The sequence below is a fragment of the Taudactylus pleione genome, unplaced genomic scaffold (assembly GCF_031769625.1).
Source record: "Taudactylus pleione unplaced genomic scaffold, aTauple2 ptg000459l, whole genome shotgun sequence".
NCBI classification, from domain to species: Eukaryota; Metazoa; Chordata; class Amphibia; order Anura; family Myobatrachidae; genus Taudactylus; species Taudactylus pleione.
In genome coordinates this window covers 547,246-571,710 of record NW_028284861.1, presented here as the reverse complement: position 1 = coordinate 571,710, position 24,465 = coordinate 547,246, and the positions used below count along the sequence as shown (strand labels likewise).

At 44.5% G+C, this 24,465-nt stretch overlaps 1 protein-coding gene across 1 annotated transcript in view; it reads right to left on the bottom strand.

The window, feature by feature from the left end:
- Positions 1–16,626, bottom strand: part of LOC148504722 (uncharacterized) — an 80,620-nt gene extending 63,994 nt beyond the window's left edge. The window contains exons 1-6 of the mRNA XM_088448572.1: positions 16,608–16,626; positions 4,247–4,394; positions 2,485–2,676; positions 2,216–2,294; positions 1,460–1,561; positions 630–1,232 (exon numbers count right to left, since the gene is read on the bottom strand). Of these exons, the coding sequence (XP_088304698.1) occupies positions 630–1,232; positions 1,460–1,561; positions 2,216–2,294; positions 2,485–2,676; positions 4,247–4,324 (1,054 nt within the window). The 5' untranslated portion in view covers positions 4,325–4,394; positions 16,608–16,626. The remainder of the gene's footprint in view (positions 1–629; positions 1,233–1,459; positions 1,562–2,215; positions 2,295–2,484; positions 2,677–4,246; positions 4,395–16,607) is intronic.
- Between the last annotated feature and the right edge of the window lie 7,839 nt (positions 16,627–24,465).

Genomic DNA, 24,465 nt, shown 5'->3' with positions numbered 1-24,465 from the left:
TCCCCCTTTTCATCTCTTTCTACATCTCCCTCCTCACTCTCATCACCTACTTTGCTCTGCCAATACCTGGCGCCTCTCCGCCCAAATCATTATATCCTCCCACTCCTGCCTCTAAGACTTTGCCTGAGCTGCTCCCCATCGCTGGAACTCTGGAACACTCTCTCAGACTCACCACCTCTCTCCAAAGCGTCACACAGACAGTACTAATATAGGTTGAATCATTCATTGTAGACAAGCATTGGTGGAAGGACTGTGCAATAATTAGTGTGTACTTGCACATAGCTTGTGTATGTGTGTATACATGGAGTTTGTTGTGATGTGGGAGTATATGGTTTTATAGTGCAGGGAGGAGAATGATCAGATCTCTGGGCTGGTGTGAGGGGGGAGAGCAGGAGTATAATAGGGGCTGATGGCTCCTGATGTATGAGATACACCAGAGATTGTGGGGAGGAGACTGGTCAGATCTCTGGGCTGGTAACACACAGTGATATGTGAGGGGGGAGAGCATGAGAAAAATAGGGGCTGATGGCACCTGACTGCCCCACTGTGCAGATACAATTCCCTCATAAGCTTGTACATTGATGTAGTGACTGAGCAAGGAGAATATGTTGTAAGTGTTTATAACTCACCTGTGCTGATATCTGTAGGGAATTCTTCCTCCTTACACTGCTCATCACTCCTCACATACGTCTCTTCTTCTCCAGCTATATCTTCTGCCTTCATATCAGTCACATACATCTCTTCTTCTCCATCAATATCTTCTGCCTTCATATCAGTCACATACGTCTCTTCTTCTCCCTCTATATCTCCTGCATTCATATCAGTCACATACGTCTCTTCTTCACCCTCTATATCTTCTGCCTTCATATCAGTCACATACGTCTCTTCTTCTCCCTCTGTATCTTCTGCCTTCATATCAGTCACATACGTCTCTTCTTCTCCCTCTGTATCTTCTGCCTTCATATCAGTCACATACGTCTCTTCTTCTCCCTCTGTATCTTCTGCCTTCATATCAGTCACATACGTCTCTTCTTCTCCCTCTGTATCTTCTGCCTTCATATTAGTCACATACGTCTCTTCTTCACCCTCTATATCTTCTGCCTTCATATCAGTCACATACGTCTCTTCTTCTCCCTCTGTATCTTCTGCCTTCATATCAGTCACATACGTCTCTTCTTCTCCCTCTGTATCTTCTGCCTTCATATCAGTCACATACGTCTCTTCTTCTCTCTCTGTATCTTCTGCCTTCATATCAGTCAAACATGTCTCTTGTTCTCCCTCTATATCTTCTGCCTTAATATCAGCAACATTTTCACTCTAAATGATCCATATAACAATAATGTCTGATTTAATTGAGACTAAACAGTATATCAGTGTTTAAGACAGACACAGCTTCTCTGCATATTATATAGTGACAGTCACTTATATTAAGGTATATTGGTGAGACCCTAAATCCCACCTACATGATGCCCCTGTGGGGTCCTGTGATTCTCCTCTGTACAATCCTGTGAATAAAGAGGAGGGGGACATCTCTCTGGGGTATTTCTGATACTGGGTCCATCTGTAGGAGATACACAGTGACTGAGTACATTGTATATATAGATGTGCCCTTACACATCTTTGCTGCAGTCGAGACAAAAATCCCCTTACGGAGCGCCAAGTCCCATGAGACACTGCTAGCGCCATGTGACTTTATTGCATCTTTTTTTTTTGCTGAAAATGCATCTAAGTCACAATGCGATGTAACCAGCAGATTAATTTACATGCAACACTTGTATATCTGTGTGCGACTGAGTCTCTGAATCTGTATACGAAGTGCTACAATGTAGCAGCCGCAGCTTTTTTCATGCCAAGTTCCGCTGTGCATCATATACAGACATAGATGCAAACAGATATACAAGTGTCACATATCACATTAATCAGCACAGTCTGCTGGTGTGTCCTAGTAGCACAGGACCTGGTGGCTCACTCACACCAGACAAGTCACACTGTGTGCTGTTATTTAGGTTAGATTTGAGGACACATCTCTATGAAAGACGCCCAACGTTAGGAGAGTAGCACGGGACCCGAGTGAGCCACCAGGCAAGTCACACTGTGTGGCGTAGTGAGGACAGATGTAAGACGACACATCTATAAGTGATTATCAGGTGATGTGTGTATATAGGGGCCCCCATACCTGCTCTCCCCTGTACAATAAATGACAGTCTCCTCTTACCCAGTGATGTGAGGGGCCGGTGATTCTCCATCATCAGGTCCTTGTACAGACCACTGTGTTCCACTACATACACCCCCTCCTGTATGGAGACACAGACAGTGACATCCTGACACCTTATAGGAACCTGACACACACAATGATACAGTCATCACCCAGACACATCCCCTGGTGTTACTGTATAATGTCTCATTCCCAGCAGTCACCTCTCCAGTCATCACCCAGACACATCCCCTGGTGTTACTGTATAATGTTCCATTCCCAGCAGTCACCTTTCCAGTCAGCGGCTGAATGATCTTGTTGGTGAGTTCCAGGATCTTCTGGTCATTGTGTCTCTCATGTATCAGTGAGTGAGGTGGAGGCACCGTGATGGGGTTCTGGGTACTGCTCAGTCCTACTGACACACGGGGATGGCTGCTGGGTGTCTCACACTCGCTGGATGTCTTCTTCACTACTGTGTAATCCTGAGTATTGGGGAGACAACAATGAAAACGTCAATTAAACTTCACCTATATGGGGTTGTTTATTCACGTGTTATCTTTGCGTAATATACAAGAGGACTATTTCACAATATCAAGTCTTGTAACAATCTCCTATATATAGGAAATTGTAGAGTATATTGTATGCAGATCTGAAATATTTGTGTCAGTGACAAAAAGAAAAGAACATACAGCAAACAATGTACTAAATCCCAACTCCAGTGAGGACTGTGGGACTTATACTATATCTGAGACCGGCTACCTGCTGCTCGCTTTTTCCTATAGACAAAAAATGTCACTGTGATACTCCCAGATCCCCTCACCTCCCCAGTCATGTCCCTGAATTTTGACTAAAGATATAAGTGATGTCACTGTGACACACCCAGATCCCCTCACCTCCCCAGTCATGTCCCTGTATTATTGCTATAGATATAAGTGATGTCACTGTGACGCTCCCAGATCCCTTCACCTCCCCAGTCATCTCCCTGTATTATTACTATAGACATCAGTGATGTCACTGTGACACTCCCAGATCCCCTCACCTCCCCAGTCATGTCCCTGTATTATTACTATAGATATAAGTGATGTTACTGTGACACTCCCAGATCACCTCACCTCCCCAGTCATGTCTTTGTATTATTACTATAGATATAAGTAATGTCACTGCGACACTCCCAGATCCCCTCATCTCCCAGTCATGTCCCTGTATTATTACTATAGATATAAGTGATGTCACTGTGACACTCCCAGATCCCCTCACCTCCCCAGTCATGTCCTTGTATTATTACTATAGATATAAGTGATGTCACTGTGACACTCCCAGATCCCCTCACCTCCCCAGTCATGTCCCTGTATTATTACTATAGATAGAAGTGATGTCCCTGTATAATTACTATAGATATAAGTGATGTCACTGTGACACTCCCAGATCCTCTCACCTCCCCAGTCATGTCCCTGTATTATTACTATAGATATAAGTGATGTCACTGTGACACTCCCAGATCCCATCACCTCCCCAGTCATGTCCCTGTATTATTACTATAGATATAAGTGATGTCACTGTGACACTCCCAGATCCCCCTCACCTCCCCAGTCATGTCCCTGTATTATTACTATAGATATAAGTGATGTCACTGTGACACTCCCAGATCACCTCACCTCCCCAGTCATGTCCCTGTATTATTACTATAGATATAAGTGATGTCACTGTGACACTCCCAGATCCCCTCACCTCCCCAGTCATGTCCCTGTATTATTACTATAGATATAAGTGATGTTACTGTGACACTGCCAGATCCCCTCACCTCCCCAGTCATGTCTATGTATTATTACTATAGATATAAGTAATGTCACTGTGACACTCCCAGATCCCCTCACATCCCCAGTCATGTCCCTGTATTATTACTATAGATATACGTGATGTCACTGTGACACTCCCAGATCCCCTCATCTCCCCAGTCATGTCCTTGTATTATTACTATAGATATAAGTGATGTCACTGTATTATTACTATAGATATAAGTGATGTCACTGTGATGCTCCCAGGCCCTCTCACCTCCCCAGTCAGCAGATAGATGATCTCCAGGGTGAGATGTAAGATCCTCTCAGTCCTGTGACTCCCGTCCTTGTCCATCCTCAATGAATCAGTGAGAATACAGAATGTGTGACGTGTAATAGACTCTGGTTCCTCACAGCAGGACTATCTAGGAATAAATATCACAGAGAACACATGTAACACAGTCAGACATGTAACACTGAGTGACCAGTAAGTCTCCCCGTCCCCCCCAGCCATAGAGCCCTGGTCAGTGTCTGTCAGAGGTTCCTGTGACCCAACCCCATAAGGCTCCTCAGAGGCCGTCACACAACGCTGTACTGCATAAGGTTACACCAATGCTCCTCTCCTGGCCGGGGGTCTTATTCCTCCAAGACATATATTTGGTGCAATTTGCTCCACGTGAATCTTTTACAAACACATGAATTAGGGATGTTGGGATTTTTTTATTTTGTTTTAAATTTATTCCAGAAACGGAGAGAGTCTGTGACTATACTGAGGTCATACAGATAACAGGGGTGTGAGGGGGGAGTACATAGGAGAGCAGAAGGGGTGCAGATATGGGGAGAGGGGAAGTAACGTAGGAATACAGAGCACACAACAGGGGGTGTAACAGCTGTACAGAGGTGGCAGTAACACAGTGGAGGGGGAAGGGAACAGAAGAGGTTAATATCACAGGGATAGGACAGCAGGCAGCCCAGGGGACACACAAAGGGTTACACAATACAGAATCCCATCAGTCACTCTGCACAAATGATGAAATGACAAATGGCCGCACCTCAGATGTATGTTACATGTGTGACCAGCCTGCCGGCCGTGTGTGTGCAGCGTAGGGTGGGGTGAGACATGTCCTGGGGGATAATCAGTGACACTCTGAGGATCTGGGGACTGTCACAGCCACTGGCTGTCTCTGAGAGAGTCTCTATTGCTCAGGATAACAAGACGCCCTGACAGACAGTCTCAGCTCAGGGAGTCAGGGGAAATTGTGGTTGTGCTGTCAGGTGTTATTATATAATAGGAGTGAGGTAAGAGTATATAATAATAACACATTACATTTATTATAGACAATAACACATAAAACAAACCAATCCACTTAGATGTATAATGTGAATCTCTCAGGTGTATATCTTTATGCTACAAGGAAATATAGTTACACACCAATTAAGGGCCGTATTCAAATAGTTGCGAAAACGGAAGTTTTTTTCAGCATCTGGGAAAATGGACGACTTCCCCCAAAAAACAGTCGAGAACGGAGAAAAAAACTGCAGAAAAGATTTCTCCATCCCACATCAGGAGCAAAAAAAAGCAAAATCCCTATTTTTGGCTAAAAATTTGGGGATTTTATTCAGAAACGTTTGAACCCCCCCAATAGTTAATTACCCAAAAAAAATTTCGTAAGTTGCGTATGTTGGTGAGAAACGACTGCGCAAAATTTGGGTGAAAAATAAAAATCGTTGAAGATTATAGAAAGCTATTTTTTCCCAGGAAATTGCTGTTCCATGTAAATTTGGGGGTACGTTAAAATGGGTGCTTGTATATTTTCATGTCGTAAAAACGCAGTTTTTAAAACCTTTAAAAAACCGCCTGCTGTGACCACATGTATTGTTTAAAACACTTGACGCATTCATACCCCCCGAAAAATCAGATCTGATTCGTTAAAACCATTTTCATTGATTTTATTTTCACCCAAGATTTGCGCGGGCGTTTTTCGCCAAAGTACGCAACTTAAGGAAAAATTAGGGGGTAATTCATCATTGGGGGGGGGGGGGGGGTCCAAAGGGTTCTGAAAGAAATACCCATATTTTTAGCCAAAAATAGGGATTTTTGTTTTTGTCGTTCTTCTTGGCGAACGTTGACCTATTTCGTAGATGGCAGAAAAAAATGCTGTTTACGCCGCTAATTGAATACGGCCCTAACTGTGCAGAGTGCTCCTGTAACAGAGTATTAGGATTGTAGTAATACGTTTGTACAAAGTGACACAATGTATAAAAGCCACATTCCTCTGACTATAATCATTACCAGCCCGAGAGAGAAGAGAGTTACTGTGCGATAGCTGAGTCAGGGATAATACATGGTCAGTAATAAGATCATTGGTAGAAGGGGATATAATATGTCATGTACCTGGCACAGAGATCACAGACCCTTAGGACACATCCTCTAATCATAAATTACCCCCAAATGTTTTAGTAAGTTTCGTACTTTGGTGAAAAACGACCGCGCAGATCTTGGGTGAATAAAAAAAAATCACTGAAAATGGTTTTAACGTATTGGGTCTGATTTTTCGGATGTTTCAAACATCACATTTGGTTACAGAAGGCGGTTTATTAAAGGTTTTTAAAATTGCATATTTACGACACAAAAATATTCTTGCGCCCATTTTAACGTACCCCCAATTTACGTGTGACAGTAATTTCCTGGGGAAAAAAAGCTTTCTATCATTTTCAAAGTTTGTTTTTTTTCACCCAAATTTTGTGCGGCCGTTTTTTTACCAACGTTTGCAACCTACAACATTTTTTGGGGTTCATTTCTCATTAGGGGGGGGTGTCCAAAGGTTTCTGAAAGAAATCCCCACATTTTTAGTAAAAAATAGAGATTTAGCATTTTTTTTCATCCAGATCTCGGATGGAGAAAACTTTTTCCAGTTTTTTTCTCCATTTTCACCTGTTTGCCGTTATCGCCTGTTATTTGGGTAAAATCAGCCATTTTTGCCGTTTCTTTTGGCAAAAAATGTCCGATTTCAGCGATGTCGAAAAAAGCTGCCATTTTCGCCGGTAACTGAAGAGAGTTTAACTATATTTCCTTGTAGCATAGAGATATACACCTCAGAGAATAACATTATACTTCTAAGTGAATTTATTTGTGTTATTGTCTATAATAAATGTAATGTGTTATTATTATATACTCTTACCTCACTCCTATTATATAATAACACCTGACAGCACAACCACAATTTCCCCTGACGGCTGCTTATAATTAGGGCATCACGGTCGCCCTTAGGAGGCTGCTGACCTGTCTTATTGCTAATGTGGGTGTAATACTGACCTCTGGATGGATACTGGCGCTAATTATACCTTACTAGTTACAGCTATATCCTTCCCCAGCTCCTGTTATGTATCATATGGTATATACAGTACATACATGTTATACCTATTATGTGTTATTCCCTGACCACTCATTACTGTTATTATTACTCTGCAGCTGCTGCTATAACAGGACAACACAGGTCACTCCCCCTGTATAATAATAATAATAATAATAATAACAGGATACCACAGGTCACTCCCCCAGTATAATACCAACAGGACACCACGTCACTCCCCCTGTACAATAATAACAGGACACTCGCCCTGTATAATAATAAGAGGACAACACAGGCTGCTCCCCCTGTATAATAATAAAAACAGGACACCACAGGTCACACCCCCTGTATAATAATAACAGGACACCACAGGCTGCTCCCCCTGTATAATAATAATAAGACACCACAGGCTGCTCCCCCTGTATAATAATAACAGGATACCACAGACTGCTCCCACTGTATAATAATAATAAGACACCACAGGCTGCTCCCCTTGTATAATAATAACAGGATACCACAGACTGCTCCCCCTGTATAATAATAACAGGACACCACAGGCTGCTCCCCCTGTATAATAATAATAAGACACCACAGACTGCTTCCCCTGTATAATAATAACAGGACACCACAGGCTGCTCCATCTGTATAATAATAACAGGAGACCACAGGTCACACCCCCTGTATAATAATAACAGGACACCACAGACTGCTCCACCTGTATAATCATAACAGGACACCACAAGCTGCTCCCTCTGTATAATAATAATTATAATAATAACAGGACACCACAGTCTGTTCCCCCTGTATAACAATAACAACAGGACACCACAGGCTGCACCCCCTGTAAATTAATAATAACAGGACACCGCAGGCTGCTCCCCCTGTATAATAATAATAACAACAGGCCACCACCGGCTGCTCTCCCTGCATAATAATAATTACAGGACAACACAAGCTGCTCCCCCTGTATAATAATAATTACAGGACACCACAGGCTGCTCCCTCTGTATAATAATAACAACAGGACACCACAGGCGGCTCCCCCTGTATAATAATAATAACAGGACAACACAAGCTGCTCCCCCTGTATAATAATAATTACAGGACACCACAGGCTGCTCCCCCTGTATAATAATAACAACAGGACACCACAGGCTGCTTCCACTGTATAATAATAATAATAATAATAACAGGACAGCACAGGCTGCTCCCCCTGTATAATAATAATAACAGGACACCACAAGCTGCTCCCCCTGTATAATAATTACAGGACACCGCAGGCTGCTCCCCCTGTATAATAACAGAACACCACAGGCTGCTCATCCTGTGTAATAATAATAGGAGGACACCACAGGCTGCTCCACCTGTATAAAAATAATACCAACAACAGGACACCACAAGCTGCTCCCATTGTATAATAATAATTACAGGACACCACAGGCTGCTCCCCCTGTATAATAATAATAACAGGACACCACTGACTGCTCTCCCTGTATAATAATAATAACAGGACACCACAGGCTGCTCCACCTGTATAATAATAATAATAACAGGGCACCACAGGCTGCTCCCCCTGTATAATAACAGGACACCACAGACTGCTCTCCCTGTATAATAATTACAGGACACCACAGGCTGCTCCCCCTGTATAATAATAATAACAGGACACCACTGACTGCTCTCCCTGTATAATAATAATAACAGGACACCACAGGCTGCTCCACCTGTATAATAATAATAATAATAACAGGGCACCACAGGCTGCTCCCCCTGTATAATAACAGGACACCACAGACTGCTCTCCCTGTATAATAATAATTACAGGACACCACAGGCAGCTCCCCCTGTATAATAATAATAATAACAGGACAACACAAGCTGCTCCCCCTGTATAATAATAATTACAGGACACCACAGGCTGCTCCCTCTGTATAATAATAACAATAGGACACCACAGGCTGCTCCCCCTGTATAATAATAATAATAATAACAGGACAACACAAGCTGCTCCACCTGTATAATAATAATTACAGGACACCACAGGGTGCTCCCCCTGTATAATAATAACAACAGGACACCACAGGCTGCTTCCACTGTATAATAATAATAATAACAGGACAGCACAGGCTGCTCCCCCTGTATAATAATAATAACAGGACACCACAAGCTGCTCCCCCTGTATAATAATAATTACAGGACACCGCAGGCTGCTCCCCCTGTATAATAACAGAACACCACAGGCTGCTCATCCTGTGTAATAATAATAATAAGAGGACACCACAGGCTGCTCCACCTGTATAATAATAATACCAACAACAGGACACCACAAGCTGCTCCCATTGTATAATAATAATTACAGGACACCACAGGCTGCTCCCCCTGTATAATAATAATAACAGGACACAACACGCAGCTCCCCTTGTATAATAATAATAACAGGACACCACTGACTGCTCTCCCTGTATAATAATAATAACAGGACACCACAGGCTGCTCCACCTGTATAATAATAATAACAGGACACCACAGGCTGCTCCCCCTGTATAATAACAGGACACCACAGACTGCTCTCCCTGTATAATAATAATAATAACAGGACACCATAGGCTGCTCCACCTGTATAATAATAATAACAGGACACCACAGGCTGCTCCCCCTGTATAATAACAGGACACCACAGGCTGCTTCCACTGTATAATAATAATAATAATAATAATAACAGGACAGCACAGGCTGCTCCCCCTGTATAATAATAATAACAGGACACCACAAGCTGCTCCCCCTGTATAATAATTACAGGACACTGCAGGCTGCTCCCCCTGTATAATAACAGAACACCACAGGCTGCTCATCCTGTGTAATAATAATAGGAGGACACCACAGGCTGCTCCACCTGTATAAAAATAATACCAACAACAGGACACCACAAGCTGCTCCCATTGTATAATAATAATTACAGGACACCACAGGCTGCTCCCCCTGTATAATAATAATAATAATAACAGGACACCACAGGCTGCTCCCCCTGTATAATAATAATAACAGGACACCACTGACTGCTCTCCCTGTATAATAATAATAACAGGACACCACAGGCTGCTCCACCTGTATAATAATAATAATAATAATAACAGGGCACCACAGGCTGCTCCCCCTGTATAATAACAGGACACCACAGACTGCTCTCCCTGTATAATAATAATTACAGGACACCACAGGCTGCTCCCCCTGTATAATAATAATAATAACAGGACAACACAAGCTGCTCCCCCTGTATAATAATAATTACAGGACACCACAGGCTGCTCCCTCTGTATAATAATAACAACAGGACACCACAGGCTGCTCCCCCTGTATAATAATAATAACAGGACAACACAAGCTGCTCCACCTGTATAATAATAATTACAGGACACCACAGGGTGCTCCCCCTGTATAATAATAACAACAGGACACCACAGGCTGCTTCCACTGTATAATAATAATAATAACAGGACAGCACAGGCTGTTCCCCCTGTATAATAATAATAACAGGACACCACAAGCTGCTCCCCCTGTATAATAATAATTACAGGACACCGCAGGCTGCTCCCCCTGTATAATAACAGAACACCACAGGCTGCTCATCCTGTGTAATAATAATAATAAGAGGACACCACAGGCTGCTCCACCTGTATAATAATAATACCAACAACAGGACACCACAAGCTGCTCCCATTGTATAATAATAATTACAGGACACCACAGGCTGCTCCCCCTGTATAATAATAATAACAGGACACCACAGGCAGCTCCCCCTGTATAATAATAATAACAGGACACCACTGACTGCTCCCCCTGTATAATAATAATAACAGGACACCACAGGCTGCTCCACCTGTATAATAATAATAACAGGACACCACAGGCTGCTCCCCCTGTATAATAACAGGACACCACAGACTGCTCTCCCTGTATAATAATAATAATAACAGGACACCATAGGCTGCTCCACCTGTATAATAATAATAACAGGACACCACAGGCTGCTCCCCCTGTATAATAACAGGATACCACAGACTGCTCCCCCTGTACAATAATAATAATAATAATAATAATAATAATAACAACAATAACAGGACACCACAGGCTGCTCCCCCTGTATAACAATAATAACAGGACACCACCGACTGCTCTCCCTGTATAATAATAATAACAGGACACCACAGGCTGCTCCCCCTGTATAACAATAATAACAGGACACCACAGTCTGTTCCCCCTGTATAACAATAACAACAGGAAACCACAGGCTGCACCCCCTGTATAATAATAATAATAACAGGAAACCACAGGCTGCTCCCCCTGTATAATAATAATAATAACAGGACACCACTGACTGCTCTCCCTGTATAATAATAATTACAGGACACCAAAGGCTGCTCCACCTGTATAATAATAATAACAACAGGACACCACAGGCTGCTCCCCCTGTATAATAACAGGACACCACAGACTGCTCTCCCTGTATAATAATAATTACAGGACACCACAGGCTGCTCCCACTGTATAATAATAATAATAACAGGACAACACAAGCTGCTCCCCCTGTATAATAATAATTACAGGACACCACAGGCTGCTCCCTCTGTATAATAATAACAACAGGACACCACAGGCTGCTCCCCCTGTATAATAATAATAATAACAGGACAGCACAGGCTGCTCCCCCTGTATAATAATAATAACAGGACACCACAAGCTGCTCCCCCTGTATAATAATAATTACAGGACACCGCAGGCTGCTCCCCCTGTATAATAACAGAACACCACAGGCTGCTCATCCTGTGTAATAATAATAAGAGGACACCACAGGCTGCTCCACATGTATAATAACAATACCAACAACAGGACACCACAAGCTGCTCCCATTGTATAATAATAATTACAGGATACCACAGGCTGCTCCCCATGTATAATAATAATAACAGGACACCACAGGCTGCTCCCCCTGTATAATAATAATAACAGGACACCACTGACTGCTCTCCCTGTATAATAATAATAATAACAGGACACCACAGGCTGCTCCACCTGTTTAATAATAATAATAATACCAGGACACCACAGGCTGCTCCCCCTGTATAATAACAGGACACCACAGACTGCTCTCCCTGTATAATAATAATAATAACAGGACACCATAGGCTGCTCCACCTGTATAATAACAGGATACCACAGACTGCTCCCCCTGTACAATAATAATAATAATAATAATAATAATAATAATAATAATAACAACAATAAGAGGACACCACCGACTGCTCCCCCTGTATAATAATAATAATAATAATAACAGGACACCACAGGCTGCTCCACCTGTATAATAACAGGACACCACAGACTGCTCTCCCTGTATAATAATAATAATAACAGGACACCATAGGCTGCTCCACCTGTATAATAACAGGTTACCACAGACTGCTCCCCCTGTACAATAATAATAATAATAATAATAACAACAATAACAGGACACCACCGACTGCTCTCCTTGTATAATAATAATAATAATAATAATAATAATAATAATAATATTAATAACAGGACACCAGAGGCTGCTCCCTCTGTATAACAATAATAACAGCACACCACAGGCTGCTCCCCCTGTATAATAATAACAACAACAACAGGACACCACAAGCTGCTCCCCCTGTATAATAATAACAACAGGACACCAGAGGCTGCTCCCCCTGTATAATAATAATAATAATAATAATAATAATAACAGGACACCACAGGATGCTCCCCCTGTATAATAATAACAGGACACCACCGACTGCTCTCCCTGTATAATAACAGGACACCACAGACTGCTCCCCCTGTATAATAATAATAATAATAATAATAACAACAGGACACCACAGGCTGCTCCCCCTGTATAATAATAGTAATAACAGGACACCACAGGCTGCTCCACCTGTATAATAATAATAACAGGACACCACAGGCTGCTCCCCATGTATAATAACAGGACACCACAGACTGCTCCCCCTGTATAATAATAATAACAATAACAGGACACCACAGGCTGCTCCCCCTGTATAGTAATAACAGGACACCACCGACTGCTCTCCCTGTATAATAATAATAATGATAATAATAGGACACCGATGGCTGCTCCCCCTGTATAATAATAATAACAGCACACCACAGGCTGCTCCCCCTGTATAATAATAATAACAACAGGACACCACAAGCTGCTCCCCCTGTATAATAATATTTACAGGACACCACAGGCTGCTCCCCCTGTATAATAATAACAGAACACCAGAGGCTGCTCCCCCTGTGTTATAATAATAATAATAATAAAAATAATAATAATAATAATAACAGGACACCGCAGGCTGCTCCACCGGTATAATAATAATAACAGGACACCACAGGCTGCTCCCCCTGTATAATAACAGGACACCACAGACTGCTCCCCCTGTATAAAATAACAATAACAGGACACCACAGGCTGCTCCCCCTGTATAATAATAATAACAGGACACCACCGACTGCTCTCCCTGTATAATAATAATAATAATAATATTATTATTATTATTATTATTATTATTATTATTATTAAGAGGACACCAGAGGCTGCTCCCCCTGTATAATAATAATAATAACTGCACACCACAGGCTGCTCCCCCTGTATAATAATAATAACAATAACAACAGGACACCACAAGCTGCTCCCCCTGTATAATAATATTTACAGGACACCACAGGCTGCTCCCCCTGTATAATAATAACAACTGGACATCAGAGGCTGCTCCCCCTGTATAATAATAACAACAGGACACCACAGGCTGCTCCCCCTGTATAATAATAATTACAGGACACCGCAGACTGCTCCCCCTGTATAATAATAGAACACCACAGGCTGCTCATCCTGTATAATAATAATAAGAGGACACCACAGGCTGCTCCCCCTGTATAATAATGATAACAACAACAGGACACCACAAGCTGCTCCCCCTGTATAATATTTACAGGACACCACAGGCTCCTCCCCCTGTATAATAATAACAACAGGACACCAGAGGCTGCTCCCCCTGTGTAATAATAATAACAGGACACCACAGGATGCTCCCCCTGTATAATAATAATAATAACAGGACACCACAGGCTGCTCCACCTGTATAATAATAACAGGACACCACAGACTGCTCTCCCTGTATAATAATAATAATAATAATAATAACAGGACACCACAGGCTGCTCCACCTGTATAATAATAATAACAATAACAGGACACCACCGACTGCTCTCCCTGTATAATAATAATAATAACAGGACACCAGAGGCTGCACCCCCTGTATAATAATAATAATAACAGCACACCACAGGCTGCTCCCCCTGTGTAATAATAATAATAACAACAGGACATCACAGGCTGCTCCTCCTGTATAATAATAACAGGAGACCACAGGCTGCTCCCCCTGTATAATAATAACAGGACACCACAGGCTGCTCCCCCTGTATAATAATAATAACAATAACAGGACACCACAGGCTGCTCCCCCTGTATAATAATAACAGGACACCACCGACTGCTCTCCCTGTATAATAATAATAATAATAACAGGACACCAGAGGCTGCTCCCCCTGTATAATAATAATAACAACAGGACACCACAGGCTGCTCCCCCTGTATAATAATAATAACAACAGGACACCACAGGCTGCTCCCCCTGTAAAATAACAGGACACCACAGACTGCTCCCCCTGTATAATAATAATAATAACAGGACACCACAGGCTGCTCCCCCTGTATAATAATAACAGGACACCACCGACTGCTCTCCCTGTATAATAATAATAATAATAACAGCACACCACAGGCTGCTCCCCCTGTATAATAATAATAATAGCAGCACACCACAGGCTGCTCCCCCTGTATAATAATAATAACAACAGGACACCACAGGCTGCTCCCCCTGTATAATAATAACAGGAGACCACAGGCTGCTCCCCCTGTATAATAATAACAGGACAGGACACCACAGGCTGCTCCCCCTGTATAATAATAACAGGACACCACCGACTGCTCCCCCTGTATAATAATAATAATAGCAGCACACCACAGGCTGCTCCCCCTGTATAATAATAACAGGAGACCACAGGCTGCTCCCCCTGTATAATAATAACAGGACACCACAGGCTGCTCCCCCTGTATAATAATAATAACAACAGGACACCACAGGCTGCTCCCCCTGTAAAATAACAGGACACCACAGACTGCTCCCCCTGTATAATAATAACAGGACACCACCGACTGCTCTCCCTGTATAATAATAATAATAACAGGACACCAGAGGCTGCTCCCCCTGTATAATAATAATAACAACAGGACACCACAGGCTGCTCCCCCTGTAAAATAACAGGACACCACAGGCTGCTCCCCCTGTATAATAATAACAGGACACCACCGACTGCTCTCCCTGTATAATAATAATAATAACAGGACACCAGAGGCTGCTCCCCCTGTATAATAATAATAATAGCAGCACACCACAGGCTGCTCCCCCTGTATAATAATAATAACAACAGGACACCACAGGCTGCTCCCCCTGTATAATAATAACAGGAGACCACAGGCTGCTCCCCGTGTATAATAATAACAGGACACCACAGGCTGCTCCCCCTGTATAATAATAACAGGACACCACAAGCTGCTCCCCTTGTATAATAATAATAACAATAACAGGACACCACAGGCTGCTCCCCCTGTATAATAATAACAGGACACCACCGACTGCTCTCCCTGTATAATAATAATAATAACAGGACACCAGAGGCTGCTCCCCCTGTATAATAATACCAGGACACCACAGGCTGCTCCCCCTGTAAAATAATAATAACAGGACACCACAGGCTGCACCCCCTGTAAAATAATAATAACAAGACACCACAGGCTGCTCCCCCTGTATAATAATAATAACAGGACACCACAGGCTGCTCCCCCCTGTATAATAATAACAGGACACCACAGGTTGCTCCACCTGTATAAAAAAAATAATAATAATAACAGGACACCACAGGCTGCTCCCCCTGTATAATAACAACAGGACACCACAGGCTTCTTCCACTGTATAATAATAACAGGACACCACAGGCTGCTTCCACTGTATAATAATAACAGGACACCACAGTTTGCTCCCCCTGTATAATAATAATAACAACAGGACACCACAGGCTACTCCCACTGTATAGTAGGATAAAACAGGCTACTCCCACTGTATGGTAGGACACCGTTACCTGTTGCTGCCGGACACTTGACTCCGCCTGACTCCGGCTCTCAGGAATGTCTATGACAAAATGGCAACTAATGCCCCTGTGGCCCGCCCCCTCTTCTCTGTGACTGGAGACTATAAGAATATGGCCGCCGGTCACCGTACATGAGGACACCATTAAACTATACAGTTGTTACTCTACTGATGAATCTGTGAGCGGTTTCTCAGGTGACTGATTAGTTACAGGACGTCCGTTCTACTGTGTGCCGCCTGATTGGCTACTAGCTGCTGCCAATCACCGGACTAAGGGAAATTTCAGGTGGGCGGTCACTATGATACGAGGGGCGGGGAAGAGAGTGGCCATAGCTACAGGGAGATGAGAGGGGCGGGGCGTGGTTAACGTGAGGGGCGTTTCTTCTATAAGGAAAAGGCAGAGAGCGGCCATTGCTGTGTCTGGCAGTAGGTAATGGTGTTTCCTATTTTTATACAGGGGGAGTAGACTGTGTTGTGCTGCATTATCATCATACAGGTAGAGCAGGCTATGGTGTAATATATAATACTGGTGGAGCAGGCTTTAGTGGTCTTTTATTATAATACATGTGAATCAGATTCCAGTCTCAGGTATAATATAGCTGTAGCATACCCTGGTGCTGCCTTACCATCAAGCAGGTAGATCAAACACCAGTGTTACATATAATACAGCTGGAGCAGACCGTAGTGTTACATATAATACAGGTGTAGCAGACTCGAGTGTTACATATAATACAGCTGGAGCAGAATGTAGTGTTACATATACAGCAAGAGCAGACTGTAGTGTTACATATAATACAGGTGGAGCAGACCCTGGTGTTACATATAATACAGCTGGAGCAGACCCTGGTGTTACATATAATACAGCTGGAGCAGTCACTGCTCGGTGGGTAACAGACTATTGAGAAAGGGAGGTGTCCGGTGCACTCAGACCCCCCATACAGAACGTAGCAGCAGATAGTACAACACTGTTGACACTCAGTAATAATTACAGATGTGGGAGCAGAGAAAATAATATGGGTGATTGTACACAAGTCGCCCAGATATTTGGAGACAGAGGAATAGGGCAGTAGTGGGGAGAGAGGCTGTGCTGGGAGATGTGGTGCGCTATCGGAGGGCGTATAATGGGGGAGGGGGAGCAGATAAGTGATAAGTAGGGGAAGATGATGGGGACAGAGACTTTATCCTAGGTTACTGGGGATAATGACCTGAGGGTGGAATGAGGAGGAAAAGGTGGGTGGGCTGTGAGGGATCTGGCCTGGGGAAATATCTTGTCATATGGTGTTGTGTACTTGTGTATATTATACTATGTGTAGTAATCACTGGTTATCAGGTGTGTGACCTGTGTATAGTGATCAGTGTGTATCAGATGTATGATATCAGTGTGATCAGTGTGTATCAGGTGTGTGATATCAGTGTGACCTGTGTATAGTGATCAGTGTGTATTATAGCGTTCCCGCTAGGCTGTTTTAGCGGGGCACGGTGCCCTGCCCTCCTTCTGGAGGGCAAAAAGCACCCTGCCCTCACAGCCTGTGGGTGCCGACTTCACCCGCAGGACGCAGTGTCCCGCGGGTGGAGAAATGTGCGGTGACCCGGCATCTATTCTCCCTATCTGCAGCGCTTGGGGGCTGCCCGGCGTGTCCGTAAGTGCCGTGCACGCCCCCAAGAGTGACGAAAAGGGGACGCGTCTTATAGACACGCCCCCTTTTCATGGCCACGCCCCCTTTTTGGGCGCGCGTGCCTTCGGCGCGCGCACAACGTTGCCCTCTCTAGCTTCGGCGCCCTGCCTGCCGCCAGAGCTAGAGTGAACACTATATCAGGAGTGTGATATCAGTGTGACCTGTGTATAGTAGTGATCAGTGTGTATTAGGTGTGTGATATCAGTGCGACCTGTGTATAGTGATCAGTGTGTATCAGGTGTGTGACCTGTGTATAGTGATCAGTGTGTATCAGGTGTGTGACATCAGTGTGACCTGTGTATAGTGATCAGTGTGATATCAGTGTCACTTGTGTATAGTGATCAGTGTTTATCAGGTGTGTGATATCAGTGTGACCTATGTGTATAGTGATCAGTGTGTATCAGGTGTGTGATATCAGTGTGACCTGTGTATAGTGATCAGTGTGTATCAGGTGTGTGATATCAGGGTGGCCTGTGTATAGTGATGATCAGTGTGTATCAGGTGTGTGATATCGGTGTGTGACCTGTGTATAGTGATGATCAGTGTGTATCAGGTGTGTGAGATCTGTGTGACCTGTGTATAGTGATCAGTGTGTATCAGGTGTGTGATATCAGTGTGACCTGTGTATAGTGATCAGTGTGTATCAGGTGTGTGATATCAGTGTGAACTGTGTATAGTGATCAGTGTGTATCAGGTGTGTGACCTGTGTATAGTGATCAATGTGTATCAGGTGTTAGACTTGTGTGCATAGTTATCACTGTGTAACAGGTGTGTGATATGGCATTGGGGAAGAGGAGGGCTTAATATTTACTCAGTATGTCGTGTTTGAATATGTTACATGTACTTTGATATTTATTATAACTATTATACTTTTAGACACGTGAGGAATCAGAGAGTCTTTACTAGAAGTCACGTGAGGGTGAGACGTGTCCTGTATAAATCGCTGATCACTGAGGACGGACAAGGACAGGAGTCACATGATTGAGAGGATTCTAAATCTTACACTGGAGATCATCTACCTGCTGACTGGGGAGGTGAGGGGATCTGGGAGTGTCACAGTGACATCACTTATATCTATAGTAATAATAAAGGGACATGACTGGGGAGGTGAGGGGATCTGGGAGTGTCACAGTGACATCACATATATCTATAGTAATAATAAAGGGACATGACTGGGGAGGTGAGGGGATCTGGGAGTGTCACAGTGACATCACTTATATCTATAGTAATAATAAAGGGACATGACTGGGGAGGTGAGAGGATCTGGGAGTGTCACAGTGACATCACTTATATCTATAGTAATAATACAGGGACATGACTGGGGAGGTGAGAGGATCTGGGAGTGTCACAGTGATATCACTTAAATCTATAGTAATAATACATGGACATGACTGGGGAGGTGAGGGGATCTGGGAGTGTCACAGTGATATCACTTATATCTATAGTAATAATACATGGACATGACTGGGGAGGTGAGGGGATCTGGGAGTGTCACAGTGACATAACTTATATCTATAGTAATAATACAGGGACATGACTGGGGAGGTGAGGGGATCCGGGAGAGTCACAGTGATATATATATATATGTATGTGTATATATATATATATATATATATATATATGTATGTGTGTATATATATATAGTACAGTGCTTGACAAATCCCGGTTGCCACGGCGACTAAGATTTTAGTCCTGGCGACCGGGATTTCCAAGTGTCCCCCCACCGCAGGGAGCCTCCAATTGCCGGGCACCTGCTGAAATTTTACCAGCGAGCGCCCGACTCCCTGCAGCGGCAGCCAGAGCTCCCTCCTGAGCTCCAGCATCCGGCTCCCCCCCACAAGCACTATGGGAGAGATGTCATTACTATTGGGGTCACTACTACCGGGTGCACTAATACAGGAAGCATTACTATTGGGGGCACTACTACTGGGGGCACTAATAGGGGCACTATTACAGGGGCTGGTATGAGCATTTTGAAAAATCTGATGGCCATTAAAGAGGCATGTGTGGTAATTTGTTGGCATGTGGGGAGGTTGAGGGGCACTGAAAGGGCATGTGTGGTGGTCTATACAAGTTTTCATATGTTTTGGTAATGGACGATCGTCTGGCTCTTAAACTTTTAAGATGGCTCCTAGATTTTACAAAAATTTGTTGAGCCCTGATATAGTAATAATACAGGGACATGACTGGGGGATGTGAGGGGATCTGGGAGTGTCACAGTGATATCACTTATATCTATAGTAATAATACAGGGACATGACTGGGGAGGTGAGGGGATCTGGGAGTGTCACAGTGATATCACTTATATCTATAGTAATAATACAGGGACATGACTGGGGAGGTGAGGGGATCTGGGAGTGTCACAGTGACATTACTTATATCTATAGTAATAATACAGGGACATGACTGGGGAGGTGAGGGGATCTGGGAGTGTCACAGTGACATCACTTATATCTATAGTAATAATACAGGGACATGACTGGGGAGGTGAGGGGATCTGGGAGTGTCACAGTGACATCACTTATATCTATAGTAATAATACAGGGACATGACTGGGGAGGTGAGGGGATCTGGGAGTATCACAGTAACATCACTTATATCAATAGCCTTTCTCAGTGCCTCAGTCCTCTCGTCAGCACAGCTGTAACCAAGCAGTATGTAGATGCTTTCAAATAATAGTATTAGTCCCTCCGTTCTTACAGGACTTACGATGAGTTTAATATATCTTTCTATTGATGTCTCCCTCAGGATTACACATTAGTCAAGAAGACATCTGGTGAGTGTGAGACACCCCCCAGCTGTGCCTCCATCATGGTGCCTCCACCTCATTCACTGATTCATGAGAGACACAATGACCAGAAGATCCTGGAACTCACCAACAAGATCATCCAGCTGCTGACTGGAGAGGTGACTGCTGGGAATGGGACATTATACAGTAACACCAGGGGATGTGTCTGGGTGATGACTGGAGAGGTGACTGCTGGGAATGGGACATGATACAGTAACTCCAGGGGATGTGTCTGGGTGACGACTGGAGAGGTGACTGCGGGGAATGGGACATTATACAGTAACACCAGGGGATGTGTCTGGGTGACTGCTGGGAATAGGACATTATACAGTAACACCAGGGGATGTGTCTGGGTGACGACTGGAGAGGTGACTGCGGGGAATGGGACATTATACAGTAACACCAGGGGATGTGTCTGGGTGATGACTGGAGAGGTGACTGCGGGGAATGGGACATTATACAGTAACACCGGGGGATGTGTCTGGGTGACGACTGGAGAGGTGACTGCTGGGAATGGGACATGATACAGTAACACCAGGGAATGTGTCTGTGTGACGACTGGGGAGGTGACTGGTGGGAAGGGGACATTATACAGTAACACCAGGGGATGTGCCTGGGTGATGACTGGAGAGGTAACTGCTGGGAATGGGACATTATACAGTAACACCAGGGGATGTGTCGGGGATGACTGGAAAGGTGACTGCTGGGAATGGGACATTATACAGGAACATCAAGGGATGGGTCCTGGTGATGACCGGAGAGGTGACTACTGGGAATGGGACATTATACAGTAACACCAGGGGATGTGTCTGGGTGTTGACTGGAGAGGTGACTTTCGGATCATAAATATTTTCAACCCAGTCCCAAGCTTCACCTCGGAAAGATTAAATAATAAACTACTACATTGGTAGGCTTGACTCCAAAGGATGGAGAGGATTTCATAATAGCGAGGAAATGTTCCATTAAAGCATAATACTGCAATATATTTCCATCAAAGCAAATGGGCGTAGAGACACCGGATGGATCCTGAGTGACACCTCCAGTGCGGCAGTAACATCATCTAGTAGTCTTCCCGACTGAAGGGGTGCAGAAACAATTGACTCGGACAAAACACTAAAATACACCTTCTTGAGTGAGGAACCGAAGACCCTCTCGGTGTATGAGATTTGAGACCTTCTAGGGTACGGAACTCGAAACCCCTTTTTGGGATGTGAGACTTGAGACTCCTTCCTGGGGTGGAACACTTGAAAACCCCGGCTGGGGTATGGGACTAGGAACCCCTTCCAGGGGAAGTGCACTTAATATTTTTACCTGGGGTACAGAACATGAAACTCCCCCTTGAGATGGTGAGACTCCCTCCTGGGGTGTAAGACTAGAAACCCCCTCCTGGGGTGTGAGACTTGAAACCCCCTGCTGGGGCATGAGACGTGAGACCCCCTGCTGGGGTGTGGAACTTGAATAACCCCTTGGGCCGAGAGACTAGAACCCCCCTCGAGGTGCGAGATTTGAAACCCCATCCTGTGGCATGAGACTTGATACCCCCTGCTGGGGTTCGGAACTTGAAACGTCTTGAAACGAGAGAGACTTGAACCCCCCTCTTGGGGCAAGAGACTCAAGGCCCCCTCCTGAAGTACAGGACTTCCCTGTTGGAGTATGGGACCTAAAACCCCCTCCTGGGGAAACTGACTTGACTTTACCTCTTGGGGTATAGAATATGAAACTCCCTCTTGGGATGCAAGATCAGAGACTCCCTCGGGTGAGTGACTCAAAACCCCCTCTTGGGGTATGAAATTTGAAAACCCCTCCTAGGGTATAACACCAGAAGACTCCTCCTGGGATATAATATTCTAAAACCCCTCCTGGGGAACAAAACTTGAAACCCTCTCTTGGGGCGTGAGATTTGAAATGATGGCCCCCTTCTGGGGTGCAGGAGTTCAAACCCCCTGCTGAGGTATGGGACTAAAAAAACCCTTCCTGGGGAAGTTGACTTGACATTTCCTCTTGGGGTATGGTACATGAACCCCGCTCTTGGGACGCAAGACCAGAGACTTCCTCCTGGGGTGAAAAACCCGAAAGGCTCTCTTGGGGGTACAAAACTTAAAATTGCCCTTAAAGGGATGTATTACACAAAAACCTTTCCTGGGGTACAACACCGGGAATCCCTTTCTGGGGTATGAAATCTGCAACCCCCTCTGGAGGTGTAACACATGAAACTTCCTTCTGGGAAGCAAAACTCAAAACCCCTCCTTGTGGTATGTCACTTAAATTCCCTTCTTTGGATGTGGAGCTTGAAGCCTTGTCTCGAGACATAGGACCTAAGACCACCCCCTGGGGTGAGCCACTCATAACCCCCACCTGGGGTACAAGACTTGAAACTAAAGAGTTTAAGACTGGTTTACTAAATAACTCCTCAGGGACAACTGGCTGGAGACCGCCTATGTCACAGATAATGTCCGAATCATGGCCCTGATTCAGACCCACTCGCAAGCAGCTGTCCGCTCGCAAGTGGGTCGATGGTCTGCACTGAGCATGCGCACGACGGAGGGAGCTCCGTCGTGCGCATGCGCCAGACGCGACGAGCGAAGGAAAGTCCTTCGCTCGTTGTGTCTGATCAAAGGGGGCGTGCTGTCGATGTTGATTGACAGCACGCCCCCTTTGGTGGGCGTGCCTCCCTGACGGGGGCGTTCTCAAGGGAACGCCTCCCGTCAGAAGCCGGCCCACTGACATCACTAGTGATGTCAGTGGGAGTGATTTTGGCTCTGATAGAGCCAAAATCACTCCGGGCCTTGCGGTTGAAAACCTCAACCGCAGGCTCCGGCTCGCAGTTTCGATGGTCGCGATGGTCACGACCATCGCGGCCATCAAACTGCACGCTCGTATAGGCTGTGGGTGGTGACCCACAGCTATACGAGCGTCCAGGAGGACGCTCCATTTTTATGGAGGGCGGCCCTCATTCAGAGTGTGCGCTCTGCTCAGAGCGTACGGCTCTGAATGAGGGCCTATGACCGATAGAATTAATATGAATTGTTTCTCTGACTTTGGGAGGTTGACCTATTCCCCCTAACTTCCCTAGGGAAGAAGCATCTTGTAGCCGGGCCCCAGTTATAAGCTTCTTTTTGCTTGGAAAGTGTTCCCTTTTTGTTCGAACCTGAATTAGTAGAGATCACCAGTGGAGACTGGGTACAACTGGAAGTGCCGTCTTCGAGGAACACACCCTTGTCCCCATCTCTTGAAGGACGAAGAGCATAGTCTCTAATGAAATAGTCATCATAACCACAATACAGGCAGATGTAGTTCCCGGCGGCGCTGACGTTCGCCTTCCAAAAGCTTAGGGCGTAGGAAGCTACAATGTCTTACTCCAGCCTCCCTGACGGTGATGTTGGAAA